Below are 21,884 nucleotides of genomic sequence, written 5' to 3' on the forward strand. Positions count from 1 at the left end.
ACTGTTTCTGAAATTTTGAAATGTGTTCTAAAAAGTAACTCTTCCAGCTCCCAGCTAGATTTGAAGTTCATTTCTCTAATAAAATATGCAACTTTGAGTACAAGAAGCTTTACCAAATATTTTTTTTAGTATTTCACAAAATTAAGAAAGCTTATCTAAAATACTTAAGATTTAAGTTAAATAATGTTTTAAATTGAATATTGCTATATTGGCAAACAACTTGACAATGCCCTAAGTTTAAAATATGTTGAAATAGAAGTAAATATGTGATTTACTGCTTTTTTGTTATAAAATAAAATATTGAACAAAAGTGATAAACATATAGATCTTAAAAGCTTGCTATATATGGTGTCTTGCTGGTTATTAAAAGTCTTCAACCAAACCAAGTGTAAAGGATAAGATGAACACTCTAGTGATACCTTTATAAAGAATAAGTTCTTATTAGGAAAATTAGTGTAAATTAGTGTATTTATTAGATTTCCTTCTTGCTGATGTTAATCATACCTGGTTTCTCACACAGAAGTAATAACTGCAAAAGAGAATATGCAGTGCCAGGTGGCATATGTGGTAGTATTAGGGCAAATCTCATGGAAAGACTTCAAACTGTAGTGGCAAAGGATCAGAAAGATTTTGAGTAAAGAAGCATATTCATATCTGGAGCAAATCTGTTCGCCAGTTGCTTCTGGTAGCACCTCTCTTGGAGAGAAAAATAGAACACTGGTTCCACGGGTGTTTCAGAGTGAGAGCCAAACTTCTGGAAGAACTGTATTGTCAGATACAACGTAACATAAGGATTGTATGAGACCAGTGAGTTCTGGAGAATAAGATCTGCTCTGTAAAATGAGATTATTTCTGTTTTGTTTTTAAGCATTCGGGTTGCACTGGAAGCATTTATGCAGATCCCATATAGAGCAAAAAGGTGTAGGCTGTATCGCACAAAGCCAGTGACATTGCGTATTGACTTTTATGAAGATACTGCAAAAATAGTGTAAGTAGAGTTCAATAAATGTATTCTATTAATAAATGTCTTAAGCATGAAGTTTTATTGCAGGTATTTTTTTATAAGAGATTGTTTCAAGAGAACGTAAGAAATCAGATTTGGAAAACTTTCAGAGGAGCAGCTCTTAAATGAAAGTGCTTCCTTAATGATTCTTCCCTAACAATTCGGGGTTTATTATTCACCTGTTCGAATCTTTTTATATTTATTTTAAAAGCTTCAGAAGTTCAGACAAGTCTCTGGGTGCTCTTGCTCTTTGTCATCCTAGAGCTGTGTTTCTTGATTCCTAGCACATGAACTTCTTTACTAATCTATCCTTATGTGCTGTTTCTTACAGATGCTTGTCTTACTCCTGATACTCATTTGTGGTAGTTACATGCTTAGCTGAACTGAAGTTTTATAGCTGCTTATAGGTAGCTTTGTTTTTCTCCGTTCTGTGTTCTCTTTCTTGACATATTTTTGGATTACTGTTTTGCTTTCCTTACGTTTATGTCAGTTTTTTCTCACTGCAGTTTTGAGGGACTTAAATAAGGTTTTCACTGGGATCTGGTGGTAAAGAAAAATGCTTTTCTATCCTTAAGTTCCAGGATGCTTTTGTCAAAGATCCTGCCAGCTTGAGAGGGACATGATTAGATCACCGGGGAATATGGCTCCACAGCAGGAAAGCTACTTTGATTTGTGTCATTAAAGAATATTCAAAACTACATGTGGTCAAGCAGGTTTTGTTTTGATTGTTTTAGTACTCTTGTTTGGAAGATGAAATTAGTATTTGACTTCCAATATTCCAACAGAACAAATGGTAGCATGGTTTGGATAGGAATAGCATACATCTTGAGTGGGCCATCGTTGCAAATTATCAAAAAAAGTAGTAGATTGTCATATCTTGTTTATGGTGCTCTTTATTTGATTCTTTTTTGTTTTATACTTAAAATTGCAGAAGATGGTAGAGTGACCTTTACTTTCTGCTGCAGACATTTCAGTCTTTAGCACTTCACTGTTCGTCAAGTGCTTGTTCAGAATTGCTCAATAACTATTTAATACTTTCAGCAAGTAGATTCTTATTTTATTTTTGGTTATTGTTTCATTTCTAGCCATCATATTTTACATTGGATGTAAGCCATCATACCTTGACAAAACAATATCCAGTAATTTTTGATCAGTTCATTTTATTGATGAGCTGAAACAATATTATCAAGACTGAAGTTACATTCTAAGTAATAAGAATCTGCTAATGTGTCTAGTTGGTGCACTTCTTAAGATTTGGCATGAGTTGAAATAATTTCTTTACGTGCATCCTAAGTTTTTTCTAAAATTACCATTTTAATTCTTGATGATACAGAATAACTGCTTGTGTTTATTTCCTAGACCAGCCAAAAGATGGGATAGTGCTGCTACTCGGTATTTTCAAAACCTTCTCAAAGGTAAATAAAACATCCTGCCAAAATCATAATTGGAACTTCTATTCTGGGAAAAGTAAACTGTTAGAGAAATGTAGTACTTCTATTATATATTTGATTGTGTTTAAGAATGTTGTATAATAAAAGAGAAAGGAGCTACGTAAGGGTTTTTTTGTAGGTTTGTTGGTTTGGGTTTGTTTTTTGACTAAGGCAAAAATATTTGTGCAGCTACATCTTAAGTACTGTAGGCTTCCATGTTGCATAAATTTTGACAGCTGACCATATGGTATCAGGCTCTTGGATACGCTAAATAAGGTAGCACTTATGTAACATTTGTTTTGAACAGTGGAGCCTTTCTGTGTAGTTATCTTAGCTTGGATTCAGCATCAGAGCTGTATTTTTGTGGCTTTCTACAGAGGTGGCAAGATCTGGCTTAGTAGCTACCCTTTCGGTTTTGGTTTTGTTTTGGTTTTTTTTTTGGCAAGGATATAAGCACCGGCTCAGAAGAGGAGTATCTTTATTATAGTTGTTAAGAAAGAGATTGAGCTCCACATAGTTATTTAGAACTGCTTTTTTTCCAGTCTGTTCTTGTCCTTCCCCATGTTTGGTGGTAGGTCATCCAGTTGTTTTCATATCAAGCCTTCTATTTTGGTATGAGACAGAAAAGCATCTCTCTACTGAGATTTTCTAATCTTCTTGCTTAAGTGCTTCTACCTGAAAAACTAACTACCTGCTTACTCAAAAGTATAACATGAAAGGAATTTGGGGAGGAGAGAATGCGTTTATGAAAGCAATAAAGTGTCTTTAGGCTTATAATTTCACAAACTAACTGGGACATAGCACTTCTCATGATTTTTTTCTTTTTTCCCCACACATTGAAGTGTCACTGTGCAAAGTAAAGGTTAGTAGGGAGCGATAGTAACATTGAAATTAATTCCATAGATATTCCCGGACTGTACCATAAGTAGTAATACATAGGGGTTTTTAGTTGCTGGCACATCATTAGTGTATGAAGAAGTGCTTCAGAACTTACTAACTGACTTTTATCAGCTATGTTTGCTTGAATGAAGAGCCTAACCAAGCTATACAAATGTGCAAATACAACTTCTTTCAAAAAAAAGTAAATGTTAAGTTTGGAAAGTATGCATTTGTACTACAGATTGTCAGAGTCTAAAAGATAAACTGAGACCTTTAGTGTAGAACTAAGACTAGTCTGCGTGGAGAGTTCATTAATCTGTTTCAGCTCTCAATCTTCCTTCAAAGACTAAGGACTTCATTTTTGTAACTCCAAGTTTATTGCCATGTTACTTTCCTGTTTCATTTAAAAGTTATTACATTTGTACTAGCTTCTCTAAAGTAGGTTACACATCTAATTGAGATTTCTATTTTTGCCTATCTTGGAAAGGACAAGTGAAAAAAATACTGATAATTTGATTCGGGTTTAATCTTTTTACTTGTTCTTGTGTTTATTGCTACATTTAGCAACCACCCAAATGAAAGCCAAGTTATGTGCCATAGAAGATAACACATTTGATGTTTTCCTTTATGTGACAATAAAAGATGAAAAGGTAAGATACTTTGATATCAACAAACCTATTCATGCACTTTGCTATGTAAGTTATAACTTTGTGATTAGTTTAAGACTGAAAAGCATTACTTGCAAGTGAGTTTTGTAATTTCTGTCAGATACAGTAGAATCGAAATCATTAACTACTTAGAGGTTTTGTTTTATATTTTTGTTGCTTGTAAACTTCTGGAGGAATTCCAAGGGGTAGAAATTTTTCTTTATGTGAATCTCTCTTTGGAAGGTATTGGCAAGCAAGTGAAGTCCAGCAAGTACTTCAAATGGACAACTATGAAAATCATTTAGTGCACTTTTCCACCTTTTTGTGGTATCATACTTAAAGATGCTTCAATAAGGCAGTTGCATAGCGTTATAAAAATAAAGAGAAGTTTACACTTTTACATAAGGCTGAGTCCCCAAACCTTCGGGATGGGAGGGGCAGAACAAATAGTTCCACTTGCCAAAATGTTTAACTTGTGTGCAAAATTTCTGCTGTAGCTACTGTCAGACTTAAGTAGCTGTATGGTAGATACAAGTTAATTTATTTTAATACTGCTTCTACCTGGAGTGTTTTGCCAAGGCTTTTAACGCTGGAGCTGGGGTGTTTGCCATAGACAATAACTTTGAAGGTACATACTAATTTGAATACCTTCTCTAGGTTCAGAGTCCCAGTTGGCAATAGCTGATCGCTGAGCCAATGGAGTTTAAGGAGTTTTAAGTTTAGTATTACTTTTTTCTGCCAGATGCATGCTAAATCAAAAAGAAATAAATGAGCTTGACTTACTAACAGGGTTTTTTAAATTTTTAGGGCTTATAGAAAAAGTTAATTGGGTACAGAATTTTAGGTAGAAGCATGAAACTGACAAGTAATTAACATGTGTTTAGAGAACATACAGGAGGATATGACTGACTTTCCTATTCTGGAGTTAATATTCAGAAAGCATTTGTTGATACCACTTATGTCTTACTGCTGGTTAAAGCTTCAGGTAAATGCTAAACAAGTATGTGGTGATGTAGCTTATCGCTTGTTGATACCGACCAGTAAAGATTTTGGGATTTTTTTAGGTATGCGTCAATGATGATCTTGTCTCAAAGAACTTTGCGCGTTTTGAGGAAGCTAAAGAGAATACAGGGAGTTTTACGGATTATCAGGAGAGCGAAACATCGCTAAATGCTGAGTCTCTTCCAGTGAAAACTCTTAATCCTGCGCTTGCTTTCAGGCCAGTGATATTTCAGGAGAAGATATCAACAAATCTTGAAACAGGTGGGAACCAAGTGTGTCAGAAACAATTATACATGCAATGCATCATGTGTCTTTAATTAGATGTATTGAACATGAACCTACTGTCTGTGTTTGAATCCAATAATTGGATCAAATGATATCCTTCTAACAAACAATGTTTATATATCAGACTTTACAAAGACCAATCAAATCATCAGATGCAGGAATACTGTAAAGCTTCTTGTACTATAGAAAGGAAGGCTGAGGGTGAGAAACATGGGCATTTGTTGATATGCTTAATAGCATTAGACATTATTGAAATTAATTGTGGCATTGATCAATGATGCATGCTAATTCTTTGAGTTTGGAGGGATTTATTTTAACAGAGGTACTTTTAAAATGAGTGTTTACCCTTGAGTTGTCTCATTTATAGTGGTTCAAGCCTGCCTTTTTAAAAGTAGGCAACTTTCCATCCTCCATCCTTGTTCACTCAGTTCATCTGCATAGTTATCTTTACACAAAGATAACTATTGTTTTGGTTGTTCTTTTTGCCATTAGGAAATGATACAAGCAACTACAGTCAGTCATAACCTACTGTAAATAAAAATACTGGCTTTTTATGTGTTCAGATAATCAGAAATGTGTTTCTGCGGTTTTTATTCATCTTTTTAGGTCTTGCTGCTTCCAGTTCCTTTCTTGAAGAGACATACCAGAAGTCAAGCACAGATCTAATTGAAAGTACTGCTCCTGTAAGTATTAAATTTTGTATTAAATTGTCAAAGATGAGTGACATTAAACATACGTAGGACAAACTAAGAATGCTGTAGTCATCTGGCTTGTTCTTCCATATAACATAGATCTGGGGGACTGCACTAGTTATTGATATAGTTAAAAAAGTGAACCTTCTACTTCAATTTCTCTTTTTAAATTGCAGAAAAATTTTAAAAATGTACTACAGTCCTTGAAAAGGTGGTGCCTCCTTCTTGTACCCCTTTGCTATAGTTTCGTGAAGATGATAGCTGTCAACACCACAGAGTTTTCTGAATATATAAAAATGTAAATTTTAATGTTTCCCTGAAAACAAAATATTCCTTATGCTGTACCACGGTAAACATTCAAGTCTCTTATTTGTTGAGTCATCTAGTACTTCAAATATATAATCTGGTTTCTTGCTATTTTCTCTTTTTTTGTATGCTGTTCTCTTCTGAAACATTTTCAGTAGGTCAGCGTTCATTCTTGAGTGTTAAACTGTGTACCGAATTGCACAATTGGAACTATTACAATGTCTGTGAGAGGAAAGGAAAGTGAACCAGTAGATTCTAGGCAAACAATCACTGAGTGCATGCAATCTCGGCTCTTTTAAAGAGCGCTTGTGCTGTTCCATGTCCTCTTCTGCTAGATGCTTTAAAGGATAAATTTGCTTCTATGATAGCAACGGAACTACTTCTGTCAGGTCAGGGGAAAAAAGGAGTTTTACGGAAGTTATTTTTTAGCTGTGCTGAGAATTGAAGAATGACAACCACTCCTGAACTTAAACTGTAATATCTTATTAAAATATTTTTGAAAGAATGGTGATGAAAGTAGTAGTGTTGATTGTTACTGAAGCAGAGCAGGTTTACCTATATACCCTTCTGCAAGTCAGCCGAATTACCTTTACCAGCTCCTTGAGAGATGCAAGTCTTTGACCAAATCATCCCTGTTGACTTGCTGATGACTAATGAGGAACAATAGAAATCCTCTGTTCAGAATCAGACATCTTTGGGGTAACTCTGGATGCAGCATCTGCTACTGGTTACTCCTTTGAGGATTTGCAGTGTTGCTCAATTTAAGTTCATGAGCACTGTCTTTGTAAGTATGCACCTGGGTAACCTGGTTTTGTGTTTTCCTCTTGTCTGTGGTATGCAGGCTTTCCATGACTTAATTTTGTTATAAAAATGAAAAAGTTTGAAAACTAGTTGGTATGTGTTCATACTAGCTCAGGTCCCCAGTTATGACTATAGCTTGAGATGTTACCATGAACTAATTTTTCTTTTGTGTGGGCAATGTTCTTGTCACATGCTTGATTCTTAGTAAAGAAAATACTATCCTGTAACAAGTTAGTTTTCTGAGGTTTGTTTCATCAAAATTGTTGCCTTATGCAGACAAACTTACAATTTGTATAGAAATTCTCAAAAATATTTGGAGAATCCTAGAGTTAGGTAAGAAAACCACTTTCAACTTAATAGACTAAAGAAACAATTTTTCTAAAATGTTGCTCTTGAACAGTATTTTAGTGATAAAAATATGTTCATCTTTTCTTGATAGATTGTCAAAGCAATTCCAGGTTTGTCTTTCAAGGAAAATACAGCAGTTCACACAGACAGGTATGGTGCAACATGCTAAGTATTTTAAATGGTTATGTAATCAGATAATTAGGAGCTGTAGTATGTTTCCAACTACTGTTCTTAGGCCGCTAAAAGGGCAGAGGGTAAGAGAAGATGCAGACATGTGCTTTTGGGGAAGAAGGGAATTTGAAGCTGCTGATACTTATCAAGGCAATAATAAAAATAGTTCTTTCTAAACAAGTAGCTTGACAACAAAGATGAGATGGGGAAGCATTTTTTTCGTGCATGCTAAACATGTTAAGTTGCTTTATTCTTAGTATGAGTTACGGAGTTTTAAAACTTAATGAAATATGACTATGATTTCTGAAACGCTTTTACTATGCTGCATGTCAGTTGATGCATGCAGTGTAATAAACCTAAGGAGTGTTTTTTAATTCTGTTTCTAACTGATGCAAAGATACTTTGTTTTATTTTTTGAAACATTAAGAAACCTTTTCCTGCAATCCAGTCTGGTTTTCTTCTAAAGTTAAGGAGCCTACTAATTATCTTTGTTTAAAAAAATTTCCTTAGGGTTATTTTCAGTTACTTAAAAGCTAATACTAAATTTTATTTTCAAAATCATACTTTTTGATTTTTTTCTTTCATGTTCAAGGGTTTTCCTCCTTGATATAGGTAATACATAAGATATTTTGTGAGTGAATTCCTTCATGACATTTTAGAAACATTGCTGGTATTTATAAATTACATTTTACTTCTGTATTTATGTTGGATTTAATATTTGTATGTTTCTCAGGCTTCAGCAGTTCTTAAATTCTGTTCCTCTGAAGACACACATAGTTGAAGATGACCAACAGGTATTTCAAGTGTTTTTCATTGAACTTGTCTCATGAAAATACGTTGTGCGTACATGGAAGGTTTTGGCAGTGTTGAGGCTGTATGGGTGGTCTTTGTGGAAGGAGGTCGGGCTGATTGTAGCCATGTCAGCAGCAAGACCCACTGCAGGCCAAAGCTGAGCCAACCAGCAAAGTTAGTGGTGCCTTTGTGAAAACATATTTAAGAAAGGGCAAAAAATACAGGGGAAAAAAAAAAAAAAACAGAACAACAAAACAAAACAGACAAAAAAATTCCAAACAGTGAGAAATGGAGGCAATGCCAAGGTCAGAGGAGTAGGAGGTGCTTGATGCCGGAGCAGGTATACCTGAAGGGACTGCAGTATGTGGAGGACCCATACTGGAGCAGAGGAAAGAAGTGAGGGGGAAGGAGCAACAGAGGAAAACTGCCATGTTCCAACTGCAATCCCTGCCTTGTGCTGCTCACTGCTCCCATGGTGGGACTGAGTGTAACCTGCATCAGTTATAAGGGGAGAGGAGTTTGGTGTGAAGTTGAGCCTAGGAATGGGAGAGAAAAGGGGTTTTTTTGAAGTGTGTAAATGTTTGTCTGGTTTTGTTTCCAAATAACCAAATCAGTACTCACATACTAATTGGCAACAAATTAACCTAAAGTTGTGTCTGATTTGCCTGCATCAGTAGTTGATAAGTAACAACCCTGTCCTTATTTACACCCATGAATTTTCTTGCTTGCTGTCCCTGTTTTTTTTCCCCATCCCTCTAGAAGGGGAGAGTGAGTGAGCAAGTGGCTGTGAGCAGAGGCCAACCCACCACAGCAAATTCTACTAGTTGTCTGTTTTTTAACTGTATTTTGATTTTGTTGTAGCTGAGTGCTAGCTGTACTCAGAACACCTAGTGCATTCTTGAGTGGTTTAAGACAGTTGTGTTAAGATAATCTCGATCAATCTTTCTTTAGGAAATAGAGTATTTGTCTCACCACTGGTCTGTGTAACTTACCAGTATATATGAGTCATACTTAAAATGTATTTACAATGTCTTTGGCTATTTTTCATCGATACAACGTTTTTTTTAAATACAATAAATGCTTTTGAGTCACATGTAAGCTAAAACACTTAAGTATTGCCTTTGTCATCTATTTGTCATCTGGTTTCAGAGTTTTCAAAATCTTAGTGAAGAAAGAAACTTTGTCTTTCTTAGCAACAAAATTGAGCCATCATCAGTTCTGGAAACAGCACCACTTTTTGATGATCTGAAAAAGGTAATGCTAATGTAATATATTACACAGAATATTTTTTTAAGGCTAGTATCATTCCCCAACTTCAGATACTAAATATTTTAGTAATAACTAATTTTGATTGTGGCATGCCTAGGAGGTTGTTCACATGGTTAAGTAAATGGAGTTTCAGAAAGACGTTGGACACCTTTTTTCTGGATTACTGACCACGGCCACAAGTCATGGGATTTTAATTTTAACATAATAATTTAACTCCTCATCCCAGAAGAATTTTTTCATATTGTACATTAAGTACATATATTAATGTAGTGAGTCAAAAGCTTTTAAATCACTCAGTATTCTGTTTTTGTCTTGTTTTGTTAGTGTTTAAGGGCACAGTTTTCATGTGGAACTCTTAATTTCTCTCTTTGTAGGAACTTACTTGGAAAAAATTTTCAGGCCCTGACTTCACAGAATCTTACTGTTGGCCACCAGTAGCTCGAGGATGTGATGTAGTTGCCATCTCATATCAGGGAAATGATCCTTTTTTATATATTCCACCAGTTCTTACATTTTTGCAGTCGGGAAGCTGCTACAAAGCCTTGCCAAACAGGAGCGGAGTATGTATATATCAGAGTAGTAACAGGTTTTCTGTTCTAAAGTGCAGTGCAGATGTAGAATAATAATCCAAAAGATGGTGGATGTTTAGAATGTATACATTTTAATGTGATCTTAGTTTACCTTCATGATGCTTGCCTGTTTATATAAGACCTCTGTGTAGAGGCTTACAGAGATATTCTCACCTTCATGCAGTCCAAAACTTCTTTATCAAGTAATATGTAGCAGGTGGATAATGTCATATCACTTTGATACTTGATGAAGCTTTGTTTTTGAAGGGATAGTATATAGTCATTAAACTAAAAAATGTATTAGGTGTTTTAAATATTGTAATTCACTTTTAAACTCATATTAGGGCACAGAAACAGAATCGTTGAAGTTGTAAGGGACCTCTGGAAATTGCCTAGTACAACCCCGAGTCAGACAAGATGCTCCTGCTTCTGTTAAATTTTTAGACCTTTTACTGTATGTTGCTGCATGCATCCTTTTTGTCTCCAGGTAACCTGGTGTATGGTTCCCTGGGTCTGTAACATTTGCATTTAGGAAATGATATAGTACTAAAAGCTTCAGTTTTGAAGTACTTAAAGGCCTGTATTGCAGATCTTGGTTTTACCCTAAATGCTGAAGTAGTACAATTCTTAAGATTCTGAACTCTTGTCTAACATTATGGTGTAAAATTTTGTACATGTGTGTAGCCACTAGCACTTATTTTATGTCCTGGGTGGAAGAAGGCACAACTTGTTTTTGAGCTACTGAAAACATACGAGAGATGCTCCAGACAGCTTCATCCTATGTTGATAATACTTGGGCAGAACAAAGAAGAAGGTAGACATGTGAAAATACGAGGATGTAAGAATACTTTCTATCTTAATTATGGTTGAAAACAATGTGGGTTGCCTTTTGCAGGAAACTCTGAAAGAAGCAATTTATACTTAAGTTTTTTGTTCTATAGAGTGATAGTTCATTCTTTAATGGTATAACACTGTATAACTACATGAAGCTTCAGTAGTGCTATTTAACAGTAAATGGTATTAAAACTGTTTGCATATCTACATGTCAGCATCATTAAGTTCCATAACAGTTATTTTTGAACTAAATTACTGGTAGGGATTTCCTGATGATGTTGCTGAATTAGGATTAATCATGGACTTTCTTGATTTAGAACCAGGTTTTATAATAGCACTTTTGATACATGAGCATCCATTGCTGGACAGAGGTAGTGGGTCTGTCAGGGATGGAGTTAATTCTCTTCATAGTCTGCATGGTGGTCTGGTTTGGATTTGTAACTGGAACAGCGTGGATAATGCAGTAGTGTGTTGGCTCTTGCTGAGCATCGCTTGCACAGCAACAAGAATTCTCTTTTTCCCTGTCTGCCACCCAGTGAGTAGACAGGGGTGGGCAAGAAGCTGGGAGGGGACAGCCTGGACTGCTGACCTAGGCTGACCGAAGTGATATACAATACTGTTTAATGTCATGCTTAGCAATAAAAACTTGAGGGGTGAGGATGATCTGATGAGTGGCTGGGCGCCTGTCTTCTTGTGAGGTGTTGTCAGTTGTTGCCTTTGCATTGCTTCCCCCCCCTTATTACACTGTCTTTTCTCGATGCATGAGTTATCTCACCTTAGCAGTTTCTGTGCTCTTCCCCTCCCACTGGGGACAGAGGCAGTGAGTGCACATCTGCATGTCTTTTAGCTGCTGGCCACAGTGCCCCACAGTAATGCATATGTGTATGGTCTTTAAAAATATCTTTCAGAAATACATAAGTATTTCAGGTGCATGTATTTCATTTTTTTAAAAATTTACAAACATTTGGGGGACGTGTCTGATGCTGCTTTACTGCTTCTGTATGCTTAATACAATTCTTCTCTGCTCTTAATTTAAAAAGAGTATTGGCAAAGTGAAGGACTAAAAAGGAGGTAATAGCTCTTTGCAAAGTTGTGTAAATTTTAGTTGGAAGTAGGTTTTTTTAAATGGTAGTTTCCAACTTGCTTATTGCAATAAATTCTAAGTAATTTGTGCATATAACTTCAGTAGTATGCAGAGGATACTCCATAAAGAAGAGAAAGCAGAGAAGTAGTGAAAGAGCTGTTGGAAGACCTGCCTTACTAAACTGTGCTTACTTAAAATGCTTTGTTTTGCTCTTCTTGTTTGGTCTTTTGGTTAAGCCTTAACTTAGAACTACATTTTTTAAAATGGCCCTTTTTGCCAAGGAAACAAGAAATAGGGATAAAACTATGAAGGACTGAGTAAAACTTTCAGTTTCAGCAGTTTGTATTCTTACATCCACCATCCAAGTTTAAGGGCCTTGTGGATGAATTCAGATCTCTTATTAGTAGAGCTGTTTGCACAGATTAAGATTGGTGTGTGTTTATTTTTATATATACACACACACACGTATCTATGCACATACATATACATGTATATTTAAGCTACAATGTGTGCTTTATTCCATTTTTAAAACTGAGCTTTTCTAAAGGCTGCTCTTGCACATATTTAAATATTTACCTTCTGTCTATCTGGTTTTGAATTTGTAATCTCTACTTCCATTACCTTATTGGAAAATGAAATTACATCCTGCTTTGTAAACTTGTTAGCATTCAGACTTTTCATTCTTTCAAAAACTCAGTTTTACCCACTCAGGTCTTGAAGACATGCAGGGGTGGAAAAATACAAGTACACTAAAAATGGCTGTTAACCAGAATTCAGAAAATGGAGTTTTGTTTTTAACAACAAAAAAAAACCAAAACCCAACCAAACACAAAAACAAACCTACACCCAAAACATGCCCCCTAATTTAAGATGATGCATCTGAAATGCAAATGTGGACTTTTTAATAAAACTGCCATGTCCTATGGTGTCTTGTTAATGTTGTTTCAAGTTGTAAGTTGATGTTAACAGTCTTTTCTTCCTACTTGTAGGTGAAGTAATTGTGACTACACCGTATAGCCTCCTGAGACTGTTTGAACATCACAGTTTATTATTTTGTAGGCTTTGTCATCTTGTTCTTGACGAGATTGAGGTGTTGTTCTCTGATGCTTCTGAACAGGTAAATGGCCTTGTCCTGTTCTACACTACTGCTCCATTATGCTGTCTTCCTTTGCTGTGGATAGTTTCCCAAGGACTTGCATTTTTTTCAACTTAGTAGCAGTAGTTTCAGTGTAGGGGTCTTTAATCTACTTTAAAGACTTGCACCATCTGTCTGTAAGGAACTTCCTTTTCCCTCTTATCAGTGCTGTTTGAACTGCTTCAGTTCAAGAACTGTCTTTATTGGTAAGCTGCTCAGTCTCTAGAGCAAAAGGCAGAAGTGAATGATCAAATAGTCTTGGAAGCAATCAAATTTTCCTTGGGCCTTAATGATAGTGCAGGCAAAAAGAGAAACTAATCCCAACTCAGAGAATCTTGGAAGAGGAACAGCATTAAGTTCCATGTTAACAAGGATGAATATATTGAATCAGTTATAAAATGATGACTTAACTCAAGTTTGAGAATTTTTTTTTATTGCTGCTTTGGGGCTTCACAGGACAGATGCTTTCTGTTAGTATTACAGCGTATTACATCATCAGTATACAAAAAACAGCTTACACTTTTCACGGTCATAGGTTTTTTAAAAATCATTAACTTATTAATACTAACTGTTTAAAATTTGGTGATAAGACTAAACAGCAGTGTTTCTAACTGAAAAGCTAGAGGAACTTCTTAATAGAGATAGATTGCCCTATTTGCTATATGTGAAGCAGTTAAATGTGCCTTTGTAGCAGCAAATCTCAAGTCATAGATTAAATGTCGTCCTTACCCAGTGGGACATTCCTTCTTTCTGTTTAGGCTGTTCTTTCCCTTGCGTTTCTGTACTTCTTGAGACCGAGTGCAGGTATAACATATGAAGATTGTGGGAAAGGTAGTTTGTAAAATATTTTGCATGATCCTGCCATTTTGGTAGGATCTTCTCAGCTTCTCAGGAGCATCAGTCTTGAGTAGAAAAAAAAAAGATGCTCTTTTGGGTGGAAGTGATCACTTGATGATGTTTGGACTATTGTAGTTCTTCTAAAGCATTATGTTATAAAAATGTTATAGTGTTTAAACTATTGCTGCTATGGGTAAGTTTAGTGTAGGCTGAGAGATGTCTCTTAGAATTGTGCCAGAGGCCTGGAGTACTACTTAGTATGGTAGTGCCTTGCCAGAGATCCTGATGTTGTTCCACATCACTTGTCACTTATGTGAAGTGATGTAATTGGGAACATATTCATTCTGACTTTCATATTTTATACATGATTTTATGGAACCCTTTTGTGGTTGGTTTTGGGGTTGTTTGGCAGATTACTGTATTTGCAGCTTGGGCTTATCTTCTATTTACCTCCTAGTTTTTGCTGACTGCCTCTGGCCTCTTAGATCTACTTTTGTCTAGGATTAATACTTTTCAGATTTGAACAGATCCTTTTCCTGAGACTTCCATAGTCTCTGGGCAGAATCCTGCATTATGATCTCCTGTGCATGTATATGCTGTTTCCTCATACTGTCCTGTCACTTTCTTCTTGCTTCAGTTGTTGTTCAAATAATATGATAGAAGTGCACAAACAAAACATTTTGTTTTGGGTGTGAAAAGTGTGTGGTGGTGTTGGTGGAGTTTTTGTGACTGGAAGAATCTGTGTCCTGAAACTACTTTTCACTGCTGTTGCATACTCATTGGAGTAGGATAAGAGGATAGAAAAAAAACCCTTTTTTTTTTCTTTATAGGTTTTTACTATATTAGATTGTTACAAGAAAGCCATTATTACTGAAGAGTGGGAGTATTCACCACATCAGATTATTGCTGCTGGAACTCGTTGGAATAAACATATAGCACGCTTGATAAAGGAGTTCATGAATGATCCTTACATTGTGATAACAGCTATGGAAGAAGCTTCTATCTATGGAAACGTGCAACAGGTAAAAATCTGGGGATCATGTCACTATTTCTTTACTAAGATATTTTGCTATTTGTACTGATCAAGGTCAGTATACGTGCCTGCTAATTGTTTAAGTGGGTAGTGCTACAATCCTAACTCAGACTGTTCAGTTGCACCTCCCTTCTATGAACTGAGGTGACTCGTAGAAGACTTGTGCAAGTTAATCACTAAATGACCTGAAGGTGTCCTACCTTGCTCAGTAGGACTGAAGTGAAGATATTCCTTCAAGTATTTCATTGTAGGTGGAAATGAATCTGAATTTTAAGTGAAGTATTTGCAAATGGTATAGTTTGTGACCAGAATTTTACCAGAGTGTTTTTGCAATTGTTAATTGTGAGTGGCAGAACTACAAGGTAAGTTATCCCAAGACAGATACTTGTTTTACTGATGGGTACCACACAATACAAAACTTAATTTGACCTGAAATTTCCAGAAAGTTGTTACATGTTTCTTAGGTATCTTCTCATTTAATTTCCAGTCAGTGTGGTGTAGTCCTTAAGAATAATACAAAATGTTGAAAGGATGATCTGAATTCTTCTGTGTCTAAAAATGTAATAATTTGGGGATTGAGAATGTTGGGAAATGTTGAAGACTACATTCTAAGCAGGATACGAAACTGAAAAAAAAGACCATTTTTTGTGAGAAGTCTAATGATTAGGGAGGACTGAAAATGTCAGTGTTTTGATGCTTTAGTTAAGAGTGTTTCAGGTGGTACAGTAGGCTTTGAGTGAAGCTTTTTTTAGTCATACTTGAAAATGCCAAACTTCGATAAATCATCTAAAATTAAATGAATGAAAAAATAATGATGTGGGATTTTTGTGTGTTGGATTTTAATTACGCTTCTGGAAGCTGTCCTAAATGCATACCTTTTGTGAGAGTTTTGTCTTCTGTAAGTTTAACAGAAGACCTACTGCTTACTGGAGCTACCATTTACTGGATTCTCTTTGGTTTTATATAACAATGCTTAGTGCTTATTAAAAGGAGGAATTACATAGTAAAATATGTATAGATATTATACACAAATTATCATCCCTCTGCTTTGTATCTACTGCTAGGTTGTGCAACCTTGCATGAACAGTGAGAGAACTGCTGTGTTACTCAAAATACTAGATTTTACCTGCAATAATCTTCAGAAGGTGCTGGTATTTACTAATTCAGTAAATGAAGCAGAAATGGTTCATAAGGTAACAAAGTATTTAAATATGCCTTTTTTTTCAATTGTTAAGGTATGACAGACTAAAATATCTTTGCTTCTGAGAACTAAGTGTGAGGAGTGTGAATTTGGACGTTAATTTTATTTCTGCTAAAATAGCCCCAGCCCTGCTCTTCTGCCAACTAGAAGAAAGCCTAAGTGACAGGAACATCTGGCATAGAAGGCATTCTTACTAAATGCTTAACTACATTCTGGTGGTCAAGTTGGAACTTTGAGTTGAATCATAGTTGCTTTTTTCCAGTAAAAGTTCTGTCAGTTTATTTAACTGGTTTTTTTACCAATTCCAGGAGTGGTATGGGGGGAGAAAACTTAAGCTCTGTCATGTCAATTTTCTTCTTCTTTTTTTATATAAGCAAACTAAATTTCACTAATTCTTTCCCTTGGCTGTCTTCCCAGTAGCTAAGGTATGCTAGATCCTAATAAGATACACTATTTCCTAGAGTTTTAGTTGTAATTGCTGTATAACCTTTTCCTTTGTCATCGAGGTACTGAAGAGCAATTCAATATTTGCCTTGAAGATACATAAAGAGAGTGAGTTTAATTTCAAGTATATCTTAGAGCAGTGGACAAAAAATAGTTCTGGCACTCATGTCGTACTAGGTGAGTATTTTCTGTTTCTCTAGTTGTGATTATGTCTTCATGGTGACTGATTTTCTACACTAAATATTTATTCTAGGTTATGTCATCACTTCCACAGGGTCAGTTCCCTATGAATTCTTTCTACACAGCCCTTTACTTATTTGTGCTACAGCTAGTCTTCCCACCCCACCCCGTTGTTGTTGGCTCTCAGGGTTAACTGCTGCGAGGGAAAACCTTGCTTATTAGAGGGGAACATAAAGGAGTTGTTTTGATGCGTTAGTTAACAGGACTACTAGTACTTTCAGAGAATTTCTGTGATTCCACAATTGTTTCCTACTACAGAGGATATCTTCAGTTTGAAATAATTTAGAAACTCTGAAGACTTACTGTAATCACTTACCATATGTTCTGGTACAATTCTATTTTTCAAGTTGTTTGCAGACTCTTACCCAATTTCAAAATTGAATTTTTTCCATTTTGTATGTCAAAAGCAAGAAGATTGACGTAATTACATCTGCTTTATAGGTTCGTACAAAGGTGTTAGCATTCCTGCATTACTTCAAGTGTTTTCTGTCTTTCTTTTGTGAAGTACTTGGCTATGGGCAATTCTACTTATTCTGTGATACTGATACGAGATATAGAATTATGCTAGATGAATTAGAGACTGCCATGAAACACTTCCTGCCATATGTTTATGAAGTGTATTGACTGAAGAAATATAATGCCTTATTGTATATAGTGTATTATATAGTGTATTGGGAAAAGACCTTTTTCTTAATTCTTGAGTCAGTGGATGCAGAGAAGGAAACAGCCATTGCTAATGTGATGTAATACTTCATGTGCTTGAAGTGTTACAGTTACCTTATGTGTGTGTATAAAACATGTGCTTAGTTTTAACAGATGACTGCATGCACTCTTTGGGGATTACAGATGCAACTTGTGTGATACATTTCAGTTTTCCTTCTCCAAGAATCTTTGGTCAACGTCTACACAGCCTGTCTGACAACTTCTGTAATTTGATAAAGGTTTGAGTAATCTTTAACAAGTTAATATTATGTTTGATTTAAGTGGTGGATACATAAAAGCTTTTTTAAATATATATATTTTTTAGGATTCTTCTGTAGATCAGGAATATACGAAGGCAAGGTCAGTCATTTTACTAACAGAAAGCAGTGCATGTCACGCACTTGGGATCCTGCGCTATTTGCAGCATGCAGAAGCTGAAATTCCACCAGAACTGCAAGATTTTACTGCCAAGATGCTAGAAGCTGAAGAGGATAAGAAATCTTCAAGGCCACTGTGTGCCTATCTTAAAACATTTGGGATTTGCAAGTAAGGAAATACCAAGTTTTCTTGACACCCATACAGACACACTAAGGCATTGTATGCCCTGAATGATGAATGCTTCTATTTCCTTGATCAATTTTCCTGTTGGATACTTTTATTCAAACTAGGTTTTGCTCAAGATTTTTTTTTTCTGTTCACTGTCACATATGTTTCACTCTTTATAGGCAGTTTTCTGAAAACAAATATTATTGTTACGGAGACCAATCACACATAGTCTGACAGAGTAGCATAATTATAACTCCTGCATAGATGTACTTGAGGGAACTTTTAAGCCATTGTTTTGATTTGTAGTCTAACCACAATTGCACAGGGTTTGTTCTTACTCTCTCCCGTATTGTATCCTGTCCCTCCAGAGTCAGTAAGTAGATGATGACTTCTGAGCTGTGTGTAACTGGATTGTAAGTAGTGTAACTGGGTTGTAAGTAGTGCTTGAAGGAGGAAGCTAAAGTGTTCCCATGTATGAATTCTAGTGTAGATAATGGTTGTTGTAAGTAACAAAAAATTCAATGTTAGTGTTTGTTTTACTCTGAAACAAGTTTTCTGGTGTTTTTTTTGTTTTGTTGACAAACTTTTCCACCAAGAGCTTTTTGGCCATTTCTATCTAACCCCTAGAGTCATTGGAGCTGTTTGAGACAGAAATTGAATATTGAGGGTTGATGAAGTTTTAGTGTTTAAAACTCTTGTAAGTCATATCAAAATAGTTTATAACTGAAAACAAACGGCTTTTTTCTAATAAAAGTTTTCTTAATACATAGGAATAGAACAGTGTGTCCAGATCGTCATCAAATTAATTTACAAATAGACGTGCCTCAGAATATACCAGATAAAATTATACAAATGCCTGGATGTGTGACAGTAAGTTGTTATTGTTTACCTTGGGTTTGGGTTCCAAGAGGACAAGTCTTAAATAGCTACTTGGCATAATACTTTTTCATATTACATTGAATATTACTCTACTATGTGTACAATATCTCTTGGGTATTTGATGATTTTTAGCTTTTTTCCTTTCTCCCTTGCATCAATAAGTGTGCCAGGTTTTTCTTTAATCCTTAGCTTGAACTGAAATTGTTTTGCAGGTGATTTTGAGTTTACTTCAGATTTTCTTTTGCATTGAAGATTCCCATTTTATGAGAAGGTGGCTGATGTTCTGTTTATTCCTCCTGTCTATAAATTGAGATCATATACCAAAGTCAACAAAAGTTAAAGTTTCTGTAAACTTCAATTATATTTATTGTAGAGGACACACAAATTAATCTTCTAGAATGAAGAGAAGTTGAAGATTGTGTTTGTTTTGTTGGAAATGAGGACTTCTTCTTAGCTGACATGTTCCTGCAACTTTCTGAAAAATGAGCATATTCTGGCCTTGTCATTTGAAAGTAGTATTTTCGTTTGCAGTATCCGCAGAAAATGGGATACGGCTCCTCCCTTACCTTATAAATATAACAGTTATTTCCTACTAAGATGTCAATGCTTTTTGAAAACCATTTTGATACAGAGTGCTGTTCTAATGGGACCTTTTTTAAGTTTCACAGTCATGAAACTCTCATGGTTATTGGGTTGACTTTGCTATGGTGGTTCTTCACATCCCAGTAGCAGTTTGTATCTGTTCCTTTCACCTGGCTTTTCAGTCCTTTCTACACTGGAGAGTCTTCCCGTACAGCAGTATTGTAGTGTGTCTGTCTCCTTGTTCGATGATGATTGCTCAGGGCAAGTGTATAGACATTGGTGCTTCCTTCCAAAGTTAGCCCTTGGGTCTAAGAAGTGCTGGATGCCTTCTCTTTGGATCAGCTGCTTCCACCTTCTTCCAGTCCTTCACCTTTTCCAGAATTCAGATGCCTTCAGGCCATGCAGTTAATGGGTGTTTATCCATTCCTAGAAGTGATAGGTTGTGAGAAGAGAGAATAAGGAGAACTGGGTGGATTCTTTGGTGTCACTCCATTTGTGCCTAATAAATAAGCTTTTTTTGGTAGGTATGAGTTCAAACCCTTTGAGTGCCGGATGGGTTTGCTGGATTTAGTGGACAGATCTCATGACACTACTGTTAGAAACTTGCGCTTACCTGTGGTGCACTCAAGACTGCAGTTGTGGCCTCTTCCGCTTCCTCGTATACTTCTGCTAACTGCAGAGCCTGTGTGTCTGTCTTATAAATCAGTTATCACTCTGATATGTATTCACTTTCTTTTTTGTTTGGAACCTGGTATAATGTGACCTTCTTTCAAAAACCTCAAGTTCCACTGTGGTTTTTTAGGATTTTTAAGAAGTGGAATTTACCATTCAGGTCCTCTTACTATCCTGTCTGGCCTCATGTACCCAGCTGTATCTATACTTCTGTCTGGCGTGGTCCTTTGGACAGAGTGCACCTGGCATGTTATACATTGGTGTTGATAGTTCAGTTTTTCATTTAAGTAACTGTTGTGCAAAAAGAGTGAAGGCCTCATGCTTCCCCAGTCAGTTCTTCTAAAACTCACTGTAAGCCTGGAGAACACTTAAAATGGAGCTTGAACAGTGCGGAATGCCGTAGTGGTTAGTAGCTTGGCAGGTAATAGTATAGTTCACTGGTGTTCATTTCAGTGGAATACCACTGGAACCTGACAGTGCTTGCTCTAGATGTCTGTCCACTGTTGACTGAACTATGGGCAATTAGTATTATTCATAATGTTATGAATAATATAACTCATAATCTTCTGAAATGTGTATATAGCAGCATCTCTGTCACCTCTTTGGGCTGGAAAGAGGTAGGTGATCTTGGCTAGGAAAACTTAAATTTCATTGATTTAAGAAATCATCCAGTCTTACTTTTTTCTAATGATTTTATGCTTTCAGGTACTGCCTCTCCACATTGTAAATGCAACAAACTACTTCGGTCGAATAGTAGATAAACAGAAGGACCAATATACAATTCTTGCTGAAGAAATTAATGAGTATTTTAAGAAACCTAGTAATAAAATTTCTGTTAAAAATGTGGAGAAACTAGCATTTTATGGATTACATGAGAAAACACTTTTTCACAGGTAAAAATGTTGGTTCTTTTCAGTTATTCATGTGCACTTTTTTATACAAAGTAATTTAGATCTTTTGTTGTTTAGTTAAAAATAAGTCAACCCAGCCCAAAACCAGCAAAAAACTCACTGCTATTCAAACCATTCTGTAAAAATCTATCACATACTCTAAGATACCAAATGGAAAACAGAATGAATACCCACATGCAAGCAGAGTTAAGTGTTTTGCTGTGAAAATATAATTTTTTTTAAACAAGAGTAGATTAAAAAACTTCTTACAACTGATTCTATGAATAATAATTCTGTGTTTCGTCTATTACTCTATGAAGGGTTCAGGTGGTAGAGATTTCTACAAAAGAGGAGGAAAGTTTATTCTTTAATGTCAAAATTAAATATATAGATGAAGGCAGAACAAATCAAGTTCAGAGCTATCAGCTGCTTCACTTACCTGCAAGGTTTCAGTGTCTTCCACCTCAGGCTGTGGAATTTGTAGTTTGTAGAGTGAAACCCATTGATAATGAAATTGAATGGAACCCAAAGGTAATATTTGTTTTTTCATTATATTTATTTTAAGTTGTTTAATTTCTGTGTCTTATTTTTTACAAGAAAACAGTTATGGA

At 35.7% G+C, this 21,884-nt stretch overlaps 1 protein-coding gene across 1 annotated transcript in view; it reads left to right on the forward strand.

Annotated features, from left to right (window-relative positions):
• Positions 1–21,884, forward strand: part of TDRD12 (tudor domain containing 12) — a 41,554-nt gene that overhangs the window by 8,635 nt on the left and 11,035 nt on the right. The window contains exons 5-23 of the mRNA XM_064459529.1: positions 869–988; positions 2,363–2,418; positions 3,877–3,962; positions 5,024–5,222; positions 5,853–5,929; positions 7,485–7,543; positions 8,298–8,358; positions 9,506–9,610; positions 10,000–10,185; positions 10,879–11,032; positions 13,102–13,229; positions 14,915–15,106; positions 16,182–16,310; positions 16,825–16,939; positions 17,810–17,943; positions 18,030–18,250; positions 19,021–19,120; positions 21,089–21,276; positions 21,594–21,804. Coding sequence (XP_064315599.1) covers positions 869–988; positions 2,363–2,418; positions 3,877–3,962; positions 5,024–5,222; positions 5,853–5,929; positions 7,485–7,543; positions 8,298–8,358; positions 9,506–9,610; positions 10,000–10,185; positions 10,879–11,032; positions 13,102–13,229; positions 14,915–15,106; positions 16,182–16,310; positions 16,825–16,939; positions 17,810–17,943; positions 18,030–18,250; positions 19,021–19,120; positions 21,089–21,276; positions 21,594–21,804 — 2,521 coding nt within the window. The remainder of the gene's footprint in view (positions 1–868; positions 989–2,362; positions 2,419–3,876; positions 3,963–5,023; positions 5,223–5,852; positions 5,930–7,484; positions 7,544–8,297; positions 8,359–9,505; positions 9,611–9,999; positions 10,186–10,878; positions 11,033–13,101; positions 13,230–14,914; positions 15,107–16,181; positions 16,311–16,824; positions 16,940–17,809; positions 17,944–18,029; positions 18,251–19,020; positions 19,121–21,088; positions 21,277–21,593; positions 21,805–21,884) is intronic.

This window comes from Phalacrocorax carbo, chromosome 8 (genome assembly GCF_963921805.1).
Source record: "Phalacrocorax carbo chromosome 8, bPhaCar2.1, whole genome shotgun sequence".
NCBI lineage: Eukaryota > Metazoa > Chordata > Aves > Suliformes > Phalacrocoracidae > Phalacrocorax > Phalacrocorax carbo.